Source organism: Zootoca vivipara, chromosome 4 (genome assembly GCF_965207765.1).
Source record: "Zootoca vivipara chromosome 4, rZooViv2.hap1.1, whole genome shotgun sequence".
NCBI lineage: Eukaryota > Metazoa > Chordata > Lepidosauria > Squamata > Lacertidae > Zootoca > Zootoca vivipara.
In genome coordinates, this window is record NC_142587.1 from 99,781,417 (window position 1) to 99,803,180 (window position 21,764).

Sequence of the window (21,764 nt, forward strand, 5' to 3'; positions counted from 1 at the left end):
CGCCCAGTTTTAGTGTTTTGAGAGAGGGAGAAGGACTTTCCCCAATCCGCACCCTCCTCTCCCTGACGTCTCCTCCCTGTCTTTTGCCGTAGGTTCGCCAGCACTTTCGAGGTCTATATAGAAGCGGAGAGGCTCTACCTCTTTGGGCTGGACTGTCCCGAAGCCATCCGGGAGTGGGTCAAGTGCATTGGAAAGGTGAGAGCGCCCGGCAGGTACTTCTCCAGCTCTGGGAAACTCGAAGTGTGCATGCACACGAAAGCTCATACCAAAATATAAACTTAGTTGGTCTTTAAGGTGCTACTGAAGGAATTTTTTTATTTTGCCAAAACCAAGGCACGCTTTCCCATAGAGAACGAATTAATCCGTTCCAGACTTCTAAAATTTTGTTGTTGTTTAGTCGTTTAGTCGTGTCCGACTCTTCGTGACCCCATGGACCAGAGCACGCCAGGCACTCCTGTCTTCCACTGCCTCCCGCAGTTTGGTCAAACTCATGTTCGTAGCTTCAAGAACACTGTCCAACAATCTCGTCCTCTGTCGTCCCCTTCTCCTTGTGCCCTCAATCTTTCCCAACATCAGGGTCTTCTCTTCTCATGAGGTAGCCAAAGTATTGGAGCCTCAGCTTCAGGATCTGTCCTTCCAGTGAGCACCCAGGGTTGATTTCCTTCAGAATGGATAGGTTTGATCTTCTTGCAGTCCATGGGACTCTCAAGAGTCTCCTCCAGCACCATAATTCAAAAGCATCAATTCTTCGGCGATCAGCCTTCTTTATGGTCCAGCTCTCACTTCCATACATCACTACTGGGAAAACCATAGCTTTAACTATACGGACCTTTGTAGGCAAGGTGATGTCTCTGCTTTTTAAGATGCTCTCTAGGTCTGTCATTGCTTTTCTCCCAAAAAGTATTCTTTTTGAAACAGCAGTGTGTAATAGGGGAAAATAAATCAGAAGTGGAAGTTGGGGGAAGCCCAGGAGGGGTGGGAAGAGCAGTAATCAATGTACTGCAGTCACACCACCAATCAATCAATAGCTGAACTGAGTTCCACACAGTCACAAAAACAAAACAAAAAGAGTCACAAAAACGTAAAATAAATAGCAAAAACAAGACCTCAGCGTAACACTCCAAATGGAAGTGTGGCACTCAAATCGGAAGCGTATCTAACGAGACCATTGATCCATAAAATGAAAGCAATAATCAATGTTCTGTACTATAAAATAAATAAGACAGTATTGTAGATGATAAAAGTTAAAATTATTGTTTTTTCTTACTGGTGCTGATGATAGTCATTGTTTGGATGGGCGGCTTTTATCCATTTCTGCAGTCGCACGATCAATCAATCGATCAATCAATCAGTAGCTGAACTGGGTTCCACACAGTCACAGAAACAATTTATCCGAAAAAGCCTCAAAAGCAAATACGCAAAATAAAGAGCAAAAACAAAAGCTTAATCTGTTCCGGAAGTCGGTTTGACTTCCGAAATGTTTGAAAACCAAGGCGCAGCTTCTGATTGCTGCAGGCACCCCGGAAACAATAGTCAACAGCCACATTGGACATTCGGCTTCCGGAAAACGTTTGAAAACCGGAACGCTTACTTCTGGGTTTTCGGCATTTGAGTACCAAGGTGTTTGAGAACCAAGGCATTTGGAAAGTGGACTTCCCAGCCCGCTTCCATGATATTTCTCTTCCCTTATCATTAATTCTCACCCCACCCCCTTCATTTCTCACTGGTTGCACGTCGTCCAATTCCTGCTTCATTTAACTATCACCTGTTCCCAAAATGTGGAGTTCCTTTTCACTTTGCCTGCTCGTTGCGTTTCCTTCCAGTCCTTCGTCCCCCCGGGTGCCGACGGCTTGCTTTCCCGCGACTTTGAGCGCCTCGGGCGGCTGCAGTACAAGGGCGGCCTGAACCTGGAGCGGGCCAAGGAGGGCTGGTTTGCGCTGGCGCAGGGCACCCTCTATGCCTACCTGGAAGGCAGCGAGAAGGAGGAGGCCGTGCACCTGAGGAAGCTGCAAGAGCTGTGTGAGTACTTGGGGGCTCAGGGGAGGCAGGGGAAATGCCAGGGTGCCAGGCTTTCCCAGGGATCCCAGCAGACTCCCCTCCTCTTGGACAGAACAAATCCTTGAAGCAGTTCTCCATCTCCACCCAGTTGTCCTTTCCCCTAATATACCTCATTGGGTGCACTGAAACAGGAGTTATCTCTGCCCCACATATGCCCCCCGAACTGCTTCAGTGCCAGACCGTTTCCGTCCAGCTGGGGACGCAGGTGGCGCTGTAGGTTAAACCACAGAGCCTAGGGCTTGCCGATCAGAAGGTCGGCGGTTCGAATCCCCACGACAGGGTGAGCTCCCGTTGTTTGGTCCCTGCTCCTGGCAACCTAGCAGTTCAAAAGCACGTCAAAGTGCAAGTAGATAAACAGCGGGAAGGTAAACAGCGTTTCCGTGCGCTGATCTGGTCCACCAGAAGCTGCTTTGTCATGCTGGCCACATGACCTGGAAGCTGTACGCCGGCTCCCTCTGCCAATAACGCGAGATGAGCACCGCAACCCCAGAGTCGGTCACGACTGGACCTAATGGTCAGGGGTCCCTTTACCTTTAAGAATCCAGCTATTCAATGTGGCATCATCTTCACTTTGGAACTCCCTGCCTATTGATATCAGGCAAGTGCCTCCACTGTCCCCTTTTGGGCTGAGAGCAGTTTCCGGTTGGGGTTTCGACTCTGACGCCACATTTAATCTCTTTGCTGTTGTTCTTTTCACTTTTTGAAAGTCTTAAACAATTGTTATTTTTTTCTCATGGGGAGCGGGGGTTATTGGTCCCCCCCCTCCCTCGCCAACCGAAGCTTGTTGACCTGCCAACCCTCTAAACCGGCTTTTCCCTACCCGAGGCCTTCAATATATTTTGGACCACAACTGCCGTCGCCCATTGCGTCTGACCCAGCAGTGCCTCCATCTTCTTACCGCGTCGGGCAGTGTGGTGGCGCTGGGAGTTGTAGTCCAAGACATCTGGCGGGCACCGGGTTGGCAAGAAATGCCTCGAGGGAGGAATGAACTCTTTATTGTCCAAAGCACACTTACATGTTGGGAAAAGGCATGTCATATTATTATTATTATTATTATTATTATTATTATTATTATTATTATTATTATTCCACCCATCTGGCTGGGTTTCCCCTGCCACTCTGAGTGGCTGCCAACAGAATATTAAAAACACAATAAAACATCAAACATTAAAAACTTCTCTAAACAGGGCTGCCTTCAGTTGTCTTCTAGAAGTCAGACAGCTGTTTCTTTCCTTGACATCTGGTGGGAGGGCGTTCCACAGGGAGGGCGCCACCACCGAGAAGGTCCTCTGCCTGGTTCCCTGTAATCTCACTTCTCATAGGGAGGGAGCCGCCAGAAGGCCCTCGGAGCTGGACCTCAGGGTCCGAGCTGAATGATGGGGATGGAGATGCTTCTTCAGGAATACAGGACTGAGGCCATTTAGGGCTTTCAAGGTCATTGAATTGTGCTCGGAAACATCCTGGGAGCCAATGTAGGTCCTTCAGGACCGGTGTTCTATGGTCTTGGCAACCGCTCCCAGTCACCAGTCTAGCTGCCGTCCTACGACTCTTGGCGCGCACCTGGTGAGACAGTTGCCCCAACAGAGACCTCTGCTTGTGCATCTTCCCCACCTGAACTGCAGGCGAACAGGCGAAGGATGGGCCTGTGTGTTATCTGCTCCTGGTCCTCTTGCTTCCATCCTTTCCTGGTCCTGGGAGACAGCAGAGCAGCAGGAGGAAGAGATGTGACAGCTCTTGACTCTCCACCAGCCTGACCTCTCTCTTCACCATCACCTGCCTCTGACTCCTGGCTGTCACAGGTTCCCCCACACCACCGAGCCCCACATCTTCCAAGCCAGTCTCCATGCCCACTTCTCCCGATGCCCACGCCACAGTCTTCTGCCAGTCCCTGACACCACTCAAACCAACGGCAGGTTGCATCCCTAACCCTTAATGTCGGTTTTTGCCTTACAGCCATCCAGGGAGACAATGAAGTTCTCGTGCTGGTGGAGAGGAGAAGGTAAATGGGGTGTTTTTTTGGGGGGGGAGATGGGATGGAACCTGTGATGGGATAGAAATCGAAAAGCAAGCCTTATATTACCAGATCTTCTATTCCCCCACTCCCCATGTTATAACATTCGTTATAAATTTATTTCGCACCCTCCCCTGCCAATCCAGGCGACTTTCAGAGTACGCCCAAACAGCTGGCGATTCCTTTGCAGTAGAAATTGGAGTTCTTGGAAAAGTCCAGAAATTGCAAGAACTCAGGCCAAAAGAAGGTGGATTTCAAATAAATCTTCACAAGGTTTTATTGATGTGATGTGGAGTTTAAATAGGAATCAATCCCAATATTGAAGGCAAATAAAGGTAAATTCCAGTAAAAATCAGGACAAGGCCCTGTTTCAACTATTCTTCTTCAGCTGGAATATTGAGAAATTTGAAATGAATCTTAGAATAATTCTCCTTATAATAAAAATTCATACAGATCTCTAAACATAAAGTTTTATCATATGTAAAAGACAGAGACTATGTTTAAAGGAACATAACAGGTATATCTGCGAGTAACTAACCTTTGCAGCCTAGCAGAATCTGCCAGGTATTATATGAAATAAAATAGAAATGGTTAAAACACCTGCAGAGATCACGGGGTCCCGTCCGGTGGCGGACTTTGGGCTCTCAAATTTCAGCAGTGGGATTTGGGACATGGTGGGACCACGCCTCTCGCACCACCCTAAAACCCGTTCCCGTGCCTTTCCCACCCGGATTCTGACGTATCTCCCCCCAGGACGCTCTACATCCAAGGCGAGAGGAAACTGGACTTCCTGGGCTGGGTCAACGCCATCCAAAAGGCGGCTGGAAGCTCTGGGGACACCTTGTCCGAACAACAGCTCACAGACACAGACGTCCCCCTCATTGTGGACCGATGCATCGATTACATCACGCAGTGCGGTACGTTGGGTTTGTGTCGGGTCATGAATCCTACTAGGTGACCTTGGGCCACTCACTCTCTCTCAGCCTAACCTACCTCACAGGGTTGTTGTGAGGGTGAAATTGGGGAGAGAACTGTGTGTTCCACTTTGAGCTCCTTGCTGGCCACATGACCCGGAAAGCTGTCTGCGGACAAACGCCAGCTCCCTCGGCCTGAAAGCGAGATGAGCGCCACAACCCCATAGTCGCCTTTGACTGGACTTAACCGCCCAGGGGTCCTTTACTTTTTACCTTTACCTTGATAGGGATGCGGGTGGCGCTGTGGTCTAAACCACTGAACCTATTGGGCTTGCCAATTGGAAGGTCGGCGGTTCAAATCCCCATGACGGAGTGAGCTCCCGCTGCTCTGTCCCAGCTCCTGCCAACCTAGCAGTTTGAAAGCACGCCAGTGCAAGTAGATAAATAGGTACCACTGCGGCAGGAATGTAAACAGTGATTCTGTGCGCTCTGGTTTCCGTCATGGTGTCCTGTTGTGCCAGAAGTGGTTTAGTCCTGCTGGCCACATGACCCGGAAAGCTGTCTGTGGACAAACGTTGGCTCCCTCGGGCCTGAAAGCGAGATGAGCGCCACCACCCCATAGTCACCTTTGACTGGACCTAACCATCCAGGGGTCCTTTACCTTTTACCTTTAGCTTGGAGGAAAAGTGGGACATAAATGCAAATGCGACTCAATAAGAAGGTTACAGGTAGATAGCCGAGGTGGTCTGCCCTAGTCGAAACAAAATTTAAAAATTCCTTCCAGTAGCGCCTTAAAGGTAAAGGGACCTCTGACCATTATGTCCAGTCGCGGACAACTCTGGGGTTGCGGCACTCATCTCGCTTTATTGGCTGAGGGAGCCGGTGTACAGCTTCCAGGTCATGTGGCCAGCATGACTAAGCCGCTTCTGGAGAACCAGAGCAGCACATGGAAACGCCGTTTACCTTCCCGCCGGAGCGGTACCTATTTATCTACTTGCACTTTGAGGTACTTTCGAACTGCAAGGTTCGCAGGAGCTGGGAGTGAGCAACAGGAGCTCACTCCGTTGTGGGGATTCGAACCACTGACCTTCTGATCGGCAAGCCCTAGGCTCAGTGGTTTAACCCACAGCGCCACCTGCGTCCCACCTTAGAGACCTTAGCACCTTAGAGACCAACTAAGTTGGTATGAGCTTTTGTGTGCATGCACATTTCTTCAGATACCTGAAGATACCTGAAGAAGTGGTATCTGAAGAAGTGGTATTTGACAAACTTAGCTGGTCTCTAAGGTGCTACTGGAAGGATTTTTTAAAATTTTGTTTCAATAAGGAGGGTGAATCCCTCCGTCACAGCTCCGGCCCTTCCCAGCCTCTCCCAGAAGCTGAATGTTTCTCGTCCTCTGCTTCCTCCAGGGCTGACCTCGGAAGGGATCTATCGGAAGAGCGGACAGAACTCCAAGACGACAGGCCTCTTGGAGATCCTCCGCAAAGACGCCCGCCGGGTCCGGCTCAAGGAAGGGGAGCACCAGGTGGACGACGTGGCCAACACCCTCAAGAGGTTCTTCCGGGACGTGGAAGACGGGCTCTTCACCAAAGATTCCTCCCCGGCCTGGCTGAAGGCAACAGGTAAAGGTTGGTGCACGGTGGCTTAGTCTCCCAGATTCAACCTTGGCTGGCAGACCTCCGAGGAAGCCGCCTGCCCCTTGAACCTTGTTGACATCAACACGGCAGCAGCAGATGCGCCGCTCCGTTGTTAAACTGCGGAACCTCCTCACACAGGAGACAGTGACGGCCACCAACTTGGGCGGCTTTTACAGCAGACTGGGCACGTCCACGGAGGGGGTGGCTCGGTTGGTTAGAGCGCAGTGCTGATAACGCCAAGGTGGCAGGTTTGAGCCCCGTACGGCACAGCTGCGTCGCAGGGGGGTTGGTCTAGATGACTGTTGAGGGTCCCTTCCAGCTCTACCATTCTATTGATGGCTACTAGCCACAGTGGCTATGTTTCCCTCCCTGAATCTCAGTTGCACAGGAAAGGGCTCTTGTGTTCGAATCCTGCTTGTGGGATTCCCTATGGGATCCCTATGGTGGGCTGGGTGGGATCCAGCAGCATCGTCTTGGAGGTTTTGGGGCCTCCTTTAGACAGCTTTTCCAATAATGTTGGACGACTTCTTCAGCCCCTTCTTGTCATTTCCCCAGTTCCTCCAACGTAGAGCCTCATTGCCTGGGAAATGGTCTTCTTGATGCCCCCCTGACTATGGGTAAAGTTTTTAATGCTCAAAGCACAGAGCACCAGGTCCCTCCTTAAAGAAACACACACCTATTTTTTTGGGGGGGCATAGTTATTTCTCTGGGAAACAGCTCCGGGTGCTTTCTAAAATCCCAGGATCTTTGAATACGGCACAGACAAATCACTTTTGCGCCACCTGCCGGTTCAGGGGGGGGGGTGTTGTTGTTTTATTGCAACAGGACTGAAAATGTACATTAAAAAATTAATTATACTCCTTTGCCTTCTCAGCTATGGGACACCTGAAACTCAGGTTAGGCTGCCAGGGACCTTCTGGCTAGAACTCACAGTCTGTTTTTAACCCTTTTGCCCTGGTTAATGGTTTTTATTGTCTGGCTTTTATGTTTTATTGCTATAAACCACACACACAAGACGAGCTTGCTAGATCAGATCAATGACCCTTATAGTCCAATATCCTGTTCTCTCAGTGGCTGACCAGATGGATTCCTGCCTTGCAGGGGGTTGGACTAGATGACCTTCGGGTCCCTTCCAACTCTATGATTCTATGATTATGAAATTCAGCTATATGCTGTAGGTTAGGTCAGTTGATCTGTCTCGCCTGGAATGCAGAATAAGGCAATCTTTCAAGACCTGGGAGAGACAGCATTCTTGCGGCTCAGTTGGTAGAGAATGAGACTCTTAACAGCAGGGTCATAGAATTGGAAGAGACCACAAGGGCCATCCAGTCCAACCCCCTGCCAAGCAGGAAACACCATCAAAGCATTCCTGACAGATGACCGTCAAGCCTCCGCTTAAAGACCTCCAAAGAAGGAGACTCCACCACACTCCTTGGAAGCAAATTCCACTGTCGAACAGCTCTTACTGTCAGGAAGTTCTTCCTAATGTTTAGGTGGAATCTTCTTTCTTGTAGTTTGAATCCATTGCTCCGTGTCCGCTTCTCTGGAGCAGCAGAAAACAACCTTTCTCCCTCCTCTATATGACACCCTTTTATATATTTGAACATGGCTATCATATCACCCCTTAACCTTCTCTTCTCCAGGCTAAACATACCCAGCTCCCTATGCCGTTCCTCATAAGGCATTGTTTCCATGGGTCATGGGTCATGAGTTCGAGTCCCATGTTGGGTCCCTAAACAGGGCTGCCTTCAGATGTCTTCTAAAAGTCTGGTAGTTGTTTTTCTCTTTGACATCTGGTGAGAGGGCTTTGCAGCTTAAGCTGTTTTCCTCTCTCTCTTTATTTTTTTATTTATGCTTTTCAGGTTTATTCATTTCACTAATTTTACTATCATTTTGACATTTCAAAACTTGACTTCCTTCCCCCTCTTTCTGCAGTTCCTTACATTTATTTTTAATATCTTCTGCCTATCCAAATTAACTTCATATCCTCCTTTATTTATCTACTTTAAATATATACTCTTACAAAACTGCAGGTTATTACAATAATGTTCTTACCTGTTTACAGTTTACCTGTAAATATTCAATAAGCCATTTCCATTCCTTTATATAAAAAAGTTTGTTATCTCGATTCCTTTTTTTTTTTTTAGAAAAAATTTTATTTGAAAATTTGATAAAACAATACACTACATCTTCGAATCGGTCCAAGAACATTCTTGTACATTTTTTGAATATCGAAATTATGAAATATCAGAAGAGAAAAGAAAAGTAAGAAGAGAGAGGGAGAGGTGAAGTGTGAGTAAAGAAGGTGATGTAGAACCATTGGAAGGGGGGGAGTAGGCAAATATCAAAAAAAGAAAGAAAAAAAGAGATGAAAATAAGTGCACGAAAGAAAAAAAAAGGAGAAGGAAGGAACAAGAAAAGAGAGAAATAAGGGTAAGAGGGGAGAGGGGAGGGGGAAAAGAAAGCAAAAAAAAAAAGATTATATAAAGGTCCACTTGAGAAAGATCATCTCAAGGGCATAGTGCTTCCACCGCTTTCAGCACAGTATTTCTTGTTACATTTTCATCCTCCTGTTAAAAATATTTCAATAAACATTTTACCTTTAAATCTATCTAACAATATATACTGTATATACGCTACTCATCCTTACAAGGTTATTCCAAACATAGCCATGTTTTTGTCCCCTTGTCTGTTTTCGTTAAGTAGTCATTTAAACATTCCCATTGTTTTTTAATCCTGTTTTTTGGTTTTTGTCGTATTGTATCTGTGAGTTTCGCCAACTCCAGATATTCGCATAATTTGTTTACCCATTCCCCTTTTGTTGGTATAAGGGTACCTTTCCAATATTTAGCAAGTAACATTCTGGCGGCTGTCGTCGCATATAGAAATATATTGGTTCTGTCATATGGTATTTCACTACTTAGGATGCCCAGAAGGTAGGATTCTGCTTTTTTAGAAAATGCTATTTTTATTAACTTTTGGATTTCCGTATGTATCATGTCCCAGTATTTTTGCATGTCTGGGCATGTCCACCACATATGAAACAGGGAGCCGACCGCGCTTTGGCACCTCCAACATTTGTTGCTCATGTTTTTGTTCATTTTTGCTAGCCTGTACCAAGTACCATCTGTGGTGGAGTTTCATAAAGTTCTCTCTTAGAGAGTAACAAGATGTGAACTTTATACTATTCTTCCAAAATTTCTTCCAATCGTCTAAGCCTATTTCGTATCCAATATCTTGTTCCCATTTGCACATATTTTTGTTTTTCACTTCATAATTTGTTTCTGATTCTTCTAAAAGTCTATACACTTTGGAAAGTAATTTTTCGTTACAATTCAAAATTTCTTTTTCAAATCGTGTTGACTTATTTTCAAACCCCCTAGTGCTTTTATCTTTTTCGAATGTTGCCTTAATTTGGAAATATTCCAACCAAGATACACCTTTATCTTTCAATTCCTCATAGCTTTTCAGAATAATATCCCCATTTTCAATTTCAGTTATTTCCCTGTATGTCAGCCAATTTTCTTTTTTATAACAATTTAGGGTTGCATTCGCTTCCAGCGGCGACAGCCACCATGGTGTTCTTCCTATTATTCTTTCTCTTGTTCTTTCCCACACTTCTAATAATGCTCTCCTAATCGTATGGTTTTTAAATCCTTTGTGATTTTTGCTCTTATCATACATCATATAGCCATGCCAGCTGTAAATTTTGTTGTACCCTTCCAACTCCAGGGTGTCAGTTGTTTTTAAAACACACCACTCCCTCAACCAAGTCCAACAGGCCGCTTCAAAGTACCTTTTCAGGTCCGGTAATGCAAAACCTCCAGCTTCTTTCGGGCTAATTAGCGTCTCCATTTTCATCCTCGCCTTCTTGCCCTGCCATATAAAATCCGCCAGATCTTTCTGCCAGTCCTTCAGGTATTTAGTTCCAATTATTATCGGTATATTTTGAAACAAAAAAAGGATCTTGGGTAGAGCTATCATTTTTATCATGGAAACTTTCCCCCAGATGGAAAGATTCATCTCGATTCCTTATTTGCATCTCTCTCACCCTTCCAGCCATCGAAGACGACAAGGAGAAGGTCGGCCGCTATCGGAAGCTCCTCAACAGCCTCCCTGCGGTCAACAGAGCCACGGTGAAAGCGCTGATCAATCACCTGTACAGGTGAGAAGGGCATCGCAGATCTCAGGCCGCCCTTCTGCCTAGGCCACCCGCCTTGGCTGGACCTGACTCTGCACCTTCTAGTTGGCCAGAACACCTGGGTGGAGAGGGGGTGCCTGGACGCAGAAGTCCCTGTGGGTGTGTGGCTGCAAGGGAGCAAAGCAAAGAATCACCTGGGCCTGCCTCTGATGGTTGTCAGTCAGGCATCGCCCCCCCCCCCAGCTGTCACCCGGGGGAATCCGTTCCATCCGGCTGTGTCAGCAGGAGAAAAAGGACGCAGGCGGCCCATTTGCTGGAGGCTTCTGCCCCTGATTTGGGCTAGCTGGTACTTATAGCAGCAATAGGTTAGAAATGGACATCTGAGATTTGCTTTTTCCTCTTCCCTCCCCATCCGTTTCCCCTTGTGTGTCATGGGTATTTTGTTTCGTTTAAAAAAAATGGGGGGGGGGGAGATTGCAGTTAAGCTGCTCTTGGAGCCTTTTTGGCTGAAGAGTGGGGGGACATACAGGAAGCCCCTCCCCATTTACAAAGGGGTTACATTCCGAGGCACTGTGCGCTTCAGTGAAAACACGTATAATTGAAACTCGTCGAAAAAGCTTGCAAGTACCCTGGTCTGCTCCTGTTCTGCCCTTTTAGTGACATTTCCGGGTCGCTTTTGGGTTCGTCACACACATAATTGAATGCACATAAATGGGGGGGGGGCAATGTCTGCAAATAAATAAATAAATAAATAAATAATAAACCAAACAAACCATCCTAATAAATAACAAAATAATAAACAAAATAAATTGTATATATAATAAAATAAACCCTCCAAACAAACAAACAAACAAACAGATAAAGAACTAAATAAATCCTCCAAATAAATAAATATTAATATAAATAAATCCTACAAATAAGTGAACAATAAAAATAAAAATAAACCCTCCAAATAAATGAATAGAAAAAATTAAAAAAATAAATCCTACAAATAAATAAAATAAATCACCCCCTGCAATATATTGATAGATATCCCCAGCCCCTGGCCTAAGGCATCGCCCCCTTTGAGGCTCTTCTCGCTGGACAGAGAGCAAGACAGCCCCCCCCCCATTTCCCAGCAGCCGCTTTGCCTCCCTCGCAGGGTCCAGTGCTTCTCGGACATGAACCAGATGACCACACACAACCTGGCCATTGTCTTTGGGCCGACACTCTTCCAGACGGACGGCAAGGACTACAAGGCGGGGCGCGTGGTGGAGGACCTCATTCGGTGCTACGTGGACATTTTCAGCGTACGTTCGGCCGGGGGACGGGGGGCGGACAGATGCCTTGCCCTCTGGGATGGGAGGGGGGCCAGGCTGGAGCAGGGTCGGGAGGGGGGCTGCCAGTGGGACATACCCCCTCCGCCTGTCACTGGGCAGGACTGGGACTCCCCAGGGTGGGCTATGTCCTGCTTGGAGGGAAAGCACCCAGCAGGGAATCCTGGAAGACTCAGGACCAGTAAAAGAAAGTCCTTCTTCACGCAGCGCATAGTCGTAGAATAATAGAATCGTAGAGTTGGGGGGACCCCGGGGGTCCTCTAGTCCAACCCCCTGCAAGGCAGGGATCTTAGCTAAAGCATCCATAGTTGGTACCTCGTGTTGCGTCACCTCCAGGTTATGGAATCTTTGGGTTTCAGCCATGGCAAACCCGGAAGTGTATACTTCCCGGTTTCGCCCCTCGCGCATGCGCAGAAGCGCTCTATCGCATGCACAGAAGCGGCGCCTCTAGTTAATTGATTTTTCGGGGTGCACGCAGCACCCTGGAACGAATTACATCCATAACCAGAGGTACCACTGTAGTTTGAATGAATCACATAGTTTGAATGAATGGAAGACATAGTTTGAATGAATGGAACACATAGTTTGAATGAATGGAACACGTTGTTTGAATGAATGGAACACGTTGTTTGAATGAATGGAACATGTTGTTTGAATGAATGGAGCACATAGTTTGAATGAATGGAGCACATAGTTTGAATGAATCTCACGGAGGGCACAGACTTAGGGGGCCTTTGGTCAACTTCAGGGCCCCCCCCCCATTCTTAGGACATGCTCCCCCTCACAAGCCCCAGGGCCAAGGCAGGTCACCCAGCTCCCATTCCTGGTCTGGTCTTGAGTGGGTCGAGTGCTTCGCCTTAAATGCAAAGAGGTTTCTTGCCCAGCACTCTGGAGGGCATCAGCTGAGCTCTCAAGCACTTCCCCCGTCTGTTTCACCTTTCGTTGGCACCCGTCTGCCTCGAGGGACAACGGAAAAGTGTGCCATCGGGGGCGAAGCCAAGCGGTTGGAGACTCCGATGTGGGAGAGACATGTTTTGCTGCAGCGGAGCAGAAATTTCTTCTCTCTGCTCTGCAAAGGCAATGGATTGCCCGTGAAAAAGAGGCTGGCTTGAAACATTTCAGGGGGAAAACCAAGCCTGACTCGCCTGAAACTGCTGCCGCTGTTTTCCTGGATCCCCATCGCAACGATTTGACACTGATTTTCTTTCCTGGCAGAAGCAAAGCCTTGGCCTCCGCCCCCCGCCCCCCGCCCCCCGTCCCCGGCTTGGTTTCTCCTCTTTAGTCTTCTCTCTCTTTCTCAAATGCTCGGCAGGTGGACGAGGAGGAGATGAGGAAGCAGCAGGAGGAGATCACGGCCATCATGAAGATGCGTGAGGCCGGTTCCTCTAGTGCAACTCAGGTGAGATGGAGTAGGGTTAGGGTTGGGCGGGGAAGCAGAGGCATAATAACAAGGCTGCCCTCCTTTTCTCCTTCTCTGCACCAATCTTGATAAGAATAATAATTTATTATTTATACCCCGCCCATCTGGCTGGGTTTCTCTAGCCACTCAGGGTGGCTTCCAACAGAAGTATTAAAATTCAATAATCTATTGACCATTAAATGCTTCCCTAAAGAGGACTGCCTTCAGATGTCTTCTAAATGTCATGTACTGGTAGCTGTTTATTTCTTTGATATCTGGTGGGAGGGTGTTCCACAGAGCGGGTGCCACCACCGAGAAGGCCCTCTGCCTCGTTCCCTGTACCCTCACTTCTTGCAGGGAGGGAACCGCCAGAAGGCCCTCGGAGCTGGACCTCAGTGTCTGGGTAGAATGATGGGGGTGGAGACGCTCCTTCAGGTATACTGGACCGAGGCCGTTTAGGGCTTTCAAGGTCAGCACCAACACTTTGAATTGTGCTCGGAGGCATACTGGGAGCCAATGTAGGTCTTTCAGGACTGGTGTTATGTGGTCTCGGCAGCCACTCTTAAGTCACCCGTCTAGCTGCCGCATTCTGGATTAGTTGCAGTTTCCGAGTCACCTTCAAAGGTAGCCCCACGTAGAGCGCACTGCAGTAGTCCAAGCGGGAGATAACCAGAGCATGCACCACTCTGGTGAGACAGTCTGCAGGCAGGTAGGGTCTCAGCCTAGTAGACAGCTGCCCTGGACACAGAATTGACCTGTGCCTCCATGTCCATGTACGGCTGTGAGTCCAAAAGGATTCCCAGGCTGCGCATCTGGTCCTTCAGGGGCACAGTTACGCCATTCAGGACCAGGGAGTCCCCCACACCCACATGCCCCCTGTCCCCAAAAAGAGTACTTCTGTCTTGTCAGGATTCAACAGTTGTGTTGATGGGGAGCTGGAGGCAGCCTGGCAAAACCCTCCTCATTTGCATGGTCTGGTCCCACACTTGATCTTCTGGACGAAGATGGGGACAGGAAATTAAATGTTGGTTCTAAGGTTGTTTTCAGTGCAATGTCCAGTTTAAGGCCTTTGCTCGGAGCTTTCATTCTTGGCAGAAATCCTCTGTCCTTCTAAGTACATGTTTTGGACTCCAGCTCCCATCATCCCTGGCTTCTGGGGCTGCTGGGAGTTGTAGTCCAACAGCGCCTCGAATGCCTGGGACCTGCTGCCTTTTTCACCCCGTTTCCTTCTCCACTCAGCAAGCTGGAGACTTCATCTGCACAGTGTACCTGGAGGAGAAGAAGACGGAAGCAGAGCAGCACATCAAGGTGCGTGGAGGGAGGGTCAGAGAGGAGACCCACGAAGGGCTCGGTCGCACGGGGAGGAGGCAGCCCCCTTGGTGGCTGATGTCTCTGGTGGGAGAGAAACCGGCCTCTCTTGGCAAGCCATTGGGGGGGGGAGCACAGTGGTGGGACGTTGTCTGTGTGTTGGCAAGGATGGGGAAACGATTAGACAACTGGGCCAGTTGTCTAACAGATTAGACAACTGGGCCAAAGCAAACAAGATGATGGACTGCAGCTGAACATTATCCAGAAGGTCCCTGGTCCCTCACCCCAATCCCAATGGCCACACTTCAAATCCCGCCATGATGCAACAGAGCACATCTTTGAACATCAGGTTCAAGCTCCTCTCTGAAGCATCACGCATCCTCTTTGCAATTGGCCCTAATAAGCAGCAACAGTCTTATTCAACATCTCTATCAATGACTTGGATGATGGGCTTGAGGGCATCCTGAGCAAGTTTGCAGATGACACAAAATTAGGAGGGGTGGCTAATACCCCAGAGGACAGGATCACACTTCAAAATGACCGTAACAGATTAGACAACTGGGCCAAAGCAAACAAGATGGATTTTAACAGGGAGAAATGTAAAGTACTACACTTGGGCAAAAAAAATGAAAGGCACAAATACAGGATGGGAGACACCTGGCTTGAGAGCAGTACATGTGAAAAGGATCTAGGAGTCTTGGTAGACCACAAACTTGACATGAGTCAACAGTGTGATGCAGCAGCTAAAAAAGCCAATGCAATTCTGGGCTGCATCAATAGGAGTATAGCATCTAGATCAAGGGAAGTAATAGTACCACTGTATTCTGCTCTGGTCAGACCTCACCTGGAGTACTGTGTCCAGTTCTGGGCACCACAGTTCAAGAAGGATACTGACAAGCTGGAACGTGTCCAGAGGAGGGCAACCAAAATGGTCAAAGGCCTGGAAACGATGCCTTATGAGGAACGGCTTAGGGAGCTGGGTATGTTTAGCCTGGAGAAGAGGAGGTTAAGGGGTGATATGATAGCCATGTTCAAATATATAAAAGGGTGTCATATAGAGGAGGGAGAAAGGTTGTTTTCTGCTGCTCCAGAGAAGCGGACACGGAGCAATGGATTCAAACTTCAAGAAAGAAGATTCCACCTAAACATTAGGAAGAACTTCCTGACAGTAAGAGCTGTTTGGCAGTGGAATTTGCTACCAAGGAGTGTGGTGGAGTCTCCTTCTTTGGAGGTCTTTAAGCAGAGGCTTGACAGGCATATGTCAAGAATGCTTTGATGGTGTTTCCTGCTTGGCAGGGGGTTGGACTGGATGGCCCTTGTGGTCTCCTCCAACTCTATGATTCTATGAGAGAAAAACCAGTTGCACCCACAAGAGCTGGGGGAACTTAGGGCTGCCATATTTCAAGCAGTAAAATATGGACAGAAGATATGAACAGAAATATTTCACAAAACTGAAATATGGACAGAAAAGTTGTGTTGTTGTTTTTTTGGCAAAGTTGTGGAGCCGTTGTTGAGCTCTTTTTACGGGAAACTGACATGGGCTGCCGGACGTCCGGATTTTCTCGAACGTTTTCTCGATTTCCACCCAGACGCCGCTGCCCACTGCAGTCTTCCAGATATGTCCAGGAAATCTGGGATGTATAGCAATCCTAACCACATTTGGATCACAGCATACAAAAGAGTGGCCCTGTGTTTATGGTGTGTGGGTTTTGTTTTTGTTTTGCTTTGTTTTGATCCATTGTATTTCTTTTTTAAAAACAACAACACATTTTACAGGTGAAACTCGGAAAATTAGAATATCGTCAAAAAGTCCATTTATTTCAGTAATGCAACTTATTATTTTTTACTTTTCATTTAATTTTTACAAATGCTTTCTTTTGGAAATTCCACAGTAATAAAAGAAATAGTTACAATTATACAAAAATAAACATCACTATTACATTTCATTAATTACATTCCATTTATAATTGACCCCCCCTAATGACAAATAATTACAATTACAACAAATCAAGGCTTGACATATCTTGCTTTGCATGTCATGCATCTATCTCATATATTGGTTTCACCTTTTAAGTTGCATTACTGAAATAAATGCACTTTTCGACCATATTCTAATTTTCCGAGTTTCACCTGTATTTACAATTTTCAGTTTTGCAACACAAAAACACATTACACAATTTAATTCCTCTCATTGTCATTGACTTTCCTTCCCCATCTTCTGTGCTTAATTATAGTCTCCCCTATTCAACTGCATATCCAAAATACCCCTTTGCCCTTTTATTTTCACCCTCTTTATCTTATTTTGTTATTTCTCTCTCTGCTCCAATTACTCTAACCCTGCTATTGTTTTGAGATGTTTACTACAATAATTCTTTATATATTCTTCAATTTTCCCCATTCTTTCTTTAAAAACTCCCTTCTCTTGGTCTTGAATTCTGCTTCTGAGTTCAGCCGTTTCAGCACATTCCCACAATTTCGTCTGCCATCCCTGATATATTGTATTTCTTTGCCGCTGTTCATTCAAATGAATCTCAAAGCGGCTTGCAAACAATAAATACCCGTGTTTCTCCTAAAATAAGACACGTCTTATATTTATTTTTCCTATAAAAAAACACATCGCGGCTTATTTTCGGGGGATGTCTTATTTTTTATTAAGCATGGTACAGCATTGCTACTGTAAGTATGTTACGGGGCTTTCTTGCACCGCCCGCTGAGCCCACTGCTGGGTCCCTGGGCTTGACGTGGTGCGGCGCGGCGTGGCTGGGGCTGCTGCCGGCTCCTGCCGGGTCCTGCGGCTTTGTGCGCCGCCCGCTGAGCCCACTGCTGGGTCCCTGGGCTTGACGCGGTGCGGCGCGGCACGGCACGGCTGGGGCTGCTGCCGGCTCCTGCGGCTTCGCGCGCCGCCCGCTGAGCCCACTGCTGGGTCCCTGGGCTTGGTGCGGCGCGGCTGGGGCTGCTGCCGGCTCCTGCTGGCTGCTGCGGCTTTGCGCGCCGCCCGCTGAGCCCACTGCTGGGTCCCTGGGCTTGACGCGGTGCGGCGCGGCGTGGCTGGGGCTGCTGCCGGCTCCTGCCGGCTGCTGCGGCTTCGCGCGCCGCCCACTGCTGGGTCCCTGGGCTTGACGCGGTGCGGCGCGGCGCGGCTGGGGCTGCTACCGGCTTCTGCCGGCTGCTGCGACTTCGCGCGCCACCCGCTGAGCCCACTGCTGGGTCCCTGGGCTTGACGCGGCGCGGCGCGGTGCGGTGCGGCTGGGGCTGCTGCCGGCTCCTGCCGGCTGCTGCGGCTTCGCGCACCGCCCGCTGCCGGGTCCTGGGGCCCGTTCAGTCGGAGCTCGGCACGTCGCTGTGCTGGGGCTCCCGCTGGGCTGGGGCGCGGCGCGGCGCGCGCTGCTGCATTTGCCGGCTCCCGCTGGGTTGGGTAGGTACCGGTACCCCCAACATGTCTTATTTTGGGGGGATGTCTTATATTTTTTTGCCTTTAAAAGATCGTGCCATGGCTTATTTTAGAGGCACGTCTTATTTTAGGAGAAACACGGTAGCAGTCTCATAAGAAAACAATGGAACTTCACAAATATGGCATTAATCATATATATTAATTAACCAGCCTCCTTAGCCCTGCTCCCCTTTTCCCATTTCTTAAGTGTTGGTAAAGCACACTTATTTTTAAAACTTTATGTATTGCATTCATATTTGTTGTTGTTTAGTCATGTCCGACTCTTCGTGACCCCATGGACCATAGCACGCCAGGCACTCCTGTCTTCCACTGCCTCCCGCAGTTTGGTCAAACTCATGTTCGTAGCTTCGAGAACACTGTCCAACCATCTCATCCTCTGTCGTCCCCTTCTCCTAGTGCCCTCCATCTTTCCCAACATCAGGGTCTTTTCCAAGGATTCTTCTCTTCTCATGAGGTGGCCAAAGTATTGGAGCCTCAGCTTCAGGAATCATATAATTGTAGAATTGCAGACAGGACCAGATTTAGGTTAGTATTGGAGCCTTAGCTTCACGATCTGTCCTTGCATTCATATATCCCGCCTTTTTCTCCGAGGAGCATACAACATGGTTCTCCACCTTCCTCATTTAACCTCCACAACGACCCTTCAAGGTGGGTTAGGCTGACAGTCATCGACTAGCCCGCTGAGCTTCATAGCCAAGTGAGAAATTTGAATCCTGATCTCCCAGGATGCTATAAAAGCTAGCGGTTGTGATGTCAGCTACCGTGTCCCATAGCATTAGGATGCCACCTTCTTATTTGAAACGCTGAGGAGGGGGTGTGTCCTTTATTCACCCCACCACACCTTCTCCGTCTCCAGATCCCGGCCACCATGACTGCGGAAGAACTGACCTTCGAAATCTTGGACCGGCGGAAAATCGTCATGAAGGAGAAAGAGTTCTGGAGCTGCTTCGAAGTCAATGAGCGGGAGGAGGCAGGTAGGCGACCTCTGGGGGACTCCGGTGCTCAGAGCATCCTCTTCCCTGGGGGCAGACCCACCCCCTGTTCGGAGGGACCCCCTTGGAAGTGCCACAAAAGATGCGCCTCTCTGGTGGCCCCCTGCCTAAACTCTGCAGCGGGTTTTCTTCCGTCGCGATGTTGGAGGCAACTTGCCCAATCTGAACTTCAGCAGTCTTGGGTTCCCCAGGTGCCTTGGTTGTCGAACGTAATCCGTTCCGGAAGACCATTCGGCTTCTGAAACGTTTGAGAACCGAGGCTTAGTGGACGGTCCGCAGAATCCATTGAGAAAATGGAGAAATGTGCCTCCTTCTGAGGCGTGTTCGAAAACAGAAGCAATTACCATATTTCTAATAATAATAATAATAATAATAATAATAATAATAATAATAATAATAATACCCTGCCCATATCTGGCTGGGTTTCCCCAGCCACTCTGGGCGGCTTCCAACAGAAAAATAAAACACAGTAATCTATTAAACATTAAAAGCCTCCCTTCTAAAAGTCTGGTAGTTGTTTTCCTCTTTGACATCTGTTGGGAGGGCATTCCACAGGGCGGGTGCCACCACCGAGAAGGCCCTCTGCCTAGTTCTCTGCAACTTGGCTTCTCTCAACGAGGGAACCGCCAGAAGGCCCTCAGTGCTGGACCTCAGTGTCCGGCAATTTCTACGTGTTATAACACGCCCCCTTGTATAAGACACACCCTATTTGGGGGGTTCAGGATTAAGAAAATGGGGAGAGATTGCCCCTGTGTATAAGGCTACCCCCCTTTTAACATTTTTTAGTAAAAAAAAAAAAACCTAGTCTCATACGCGGAAAAGTACGGTATTTCTGGGGTTTTGGCATTTGAAAGCGGAAACATTCAGCTTCCGAGATGCCCGAAAACCGAGGTTCCACTGTATAGGGGCACCTCCTCGCCTTTGTTGCGTGGCAAAGGGAATTTCAAATGAGCGACTTAGCAGGGGCCTCCTTGGAATGCGCAAAGAGCAACATCTCAGGCGAAAAGGAAGCACCAGGGCCACATACACAGCAGCAAATTCATTCCTGCGTCTTCAGAAGACAATCTGGCTCCTTTTTGCGTGCCATCTGACCCAAAAAATGGCCACCAGGTATTGCGTTTTGGTGGCTGTAACCCTGATTTAAGGAGCCACGGGCACCTAGCTTATACTGTACATCGTGTGTTTCTAACACTGCCGCAGAGTTATGCTTGCACATCCATATGTTTTTCTGCCACTCCTCTCTCTCTCTCTCTTTCTGTATTTTCTCCTTGGAAAGTCTTATTTACCCTCCAGTTTCTCTCTTTCTCTCTCTCGCACGCAGAACGGCCTCTGCACTACAGCGAGAAGGTCCTTCCCATCCTGCACAGCCTGGGCAAGGACAGCTACCTGGTGGTGAAAAAGCAGCTCTCGATGGAGAACATGCTCCTCTATCTAGGTAGGTAGGCAGGGGCAGAGGAAGCCCATTGCCACACAGAGGGAAGGGGCAGACCTGGAGCGAGACCCCGAGGTTGTAGCAGAGAGCAGAGGGAAGACATGGACCCCGGGGTGCAGGAAATTCCAGGCTAGGGATCATGAGGAAAGGAGCTGGAAACAAAACTGCCCATATCAAAACACATTTCATTTCATTTCATTTCCCACTTTTAATTTGTATACGGTGGTACCTCGGTTCTCGAATATCTCCGTTGATGAACGTTTTGGAACCCTAATGCCGAAAACCTGGAAGTAGACTTTCGAACGTGCCTCGGAAGTCGAACGGCTTCCGCTGACTTGTTTTTCAATTTTCTCTATTGAATTTGCAGGCTGCCCTTTGCGCCTCGGTTTTCAAACGTTTCGGAAGTCGAACGGTCTTCCGGAACGGATGACATTCGAGAACCGAGGTACCACACTACCTCTTTTCTCTTATTACTATACACCAGGCATCCCCAAACTGCGGCCCTCCAGATGTTTTGGCCTACAACTCCCATGATCCCTAGCTAACAGGTCCAGTGGTCGAGGAAGATGGGAATTGTAGTCCAAAACATCTGGAGGGCCGAAGTTTGGGGGTGCCTGCTATACACATATACACTATGTATTACACATGCGGTTTGTGGCAGCAAAACAGGCAGCACAGATCACCCCCCTTGGAATAATCTGACCCAATATAACGATGTCATAATTTTAAAATAAAGAACTTGTATCGAATGACGTAATGTTCAATAATCCACTAGGATACAATCGTACACAATGCAATTAAGTCTCAAAATATTGGTAAACAGCAATTGAACGGAAATTCACTTGTAGCAATTGCAATAAAGAATTATGAAACTACCCTCAGTGAAAATAATAGCAAGTCGCAATGCATGAAACACCACCTTACAGACTCCCCTACGAGGAAAGGTTGCAGGGTTTGGGACTTTTCAGTTTAGGGAAAAGGCAAATAAGTGATGATATGATTGAAGTTTGTAAAAGGATGCCTAGCATAGCGTAAGTGTCACTGAGCGACCCTGTGCTTCAATATTTGTCTAAGAAATAAAATCATGGCACAATTTTTTAAAAAA

At 48.0% G+C, this 21,764-nt stretch overlaps 1 protein-coding gene across 19 annotated transcripts in view; it reads left to right on the top strand.

Annotated features, from left to right (window-relative positions):
- ARAP1 (ArfGAP with RhoGAP domain, ankyrin repeat and PH domain 1) overlaps positions 1-21,764 on the top strand; it is a 127,991-nt gene that overhangs the window by 95,392 nt on the left and 10,835 nt on the right. For 11 of the 19 annotated variants that reach the window (XR_015949747.1, XR_015949748.1, XM_088668489.1 and 8 more), the window contains 11 exons: positions 93-195; positions 1,824-2,019; positions 4,012-4,057; positions 4,823-4,986; positions 6,393-6,611; positions 10,680-10,785; positions 11,903-12,050; positions 13,390-13,476; positions 14,716-14,784; positions 19,092-19,209; positions 20,549-20,662. Coding sequence is in view for 16 of the 19 variants with exons in the window: in XM_088668489.1 (XP_088524615.1) it covers positions 93-195; positions 1,824-2,019; positions 4,012-4,057; positions 4,823-4,986; positions 6,393-6,611; positions 10,680-10,785; positions 11,903-12,050; positions 13,390-13,476; positions 14,716-14,784; positions 19,092-19,209; positions 20,549-20,662 (1,370 nt within the window). In the remaining 3 variants the exon portion in view is untranslated. The remainder of the gene's footprint in view (positions 1-92; positions 196-1,823; positions 2,020-4,011; positions 4,058-4,822; positions 4,987-6,392; positions 6,612-10,679; positions 10,786-11,902; positions 12,051-13,389; positions 13,477-14,715; positions 14,785-19,091; positions 19,210-20,548; positions 20,663-21,764) is intronic. The other 8 variants (XR_015949749.1, XM_060273980.2, XM_088668492.1 and 5 more) reach the window with 1 other exon arrangement.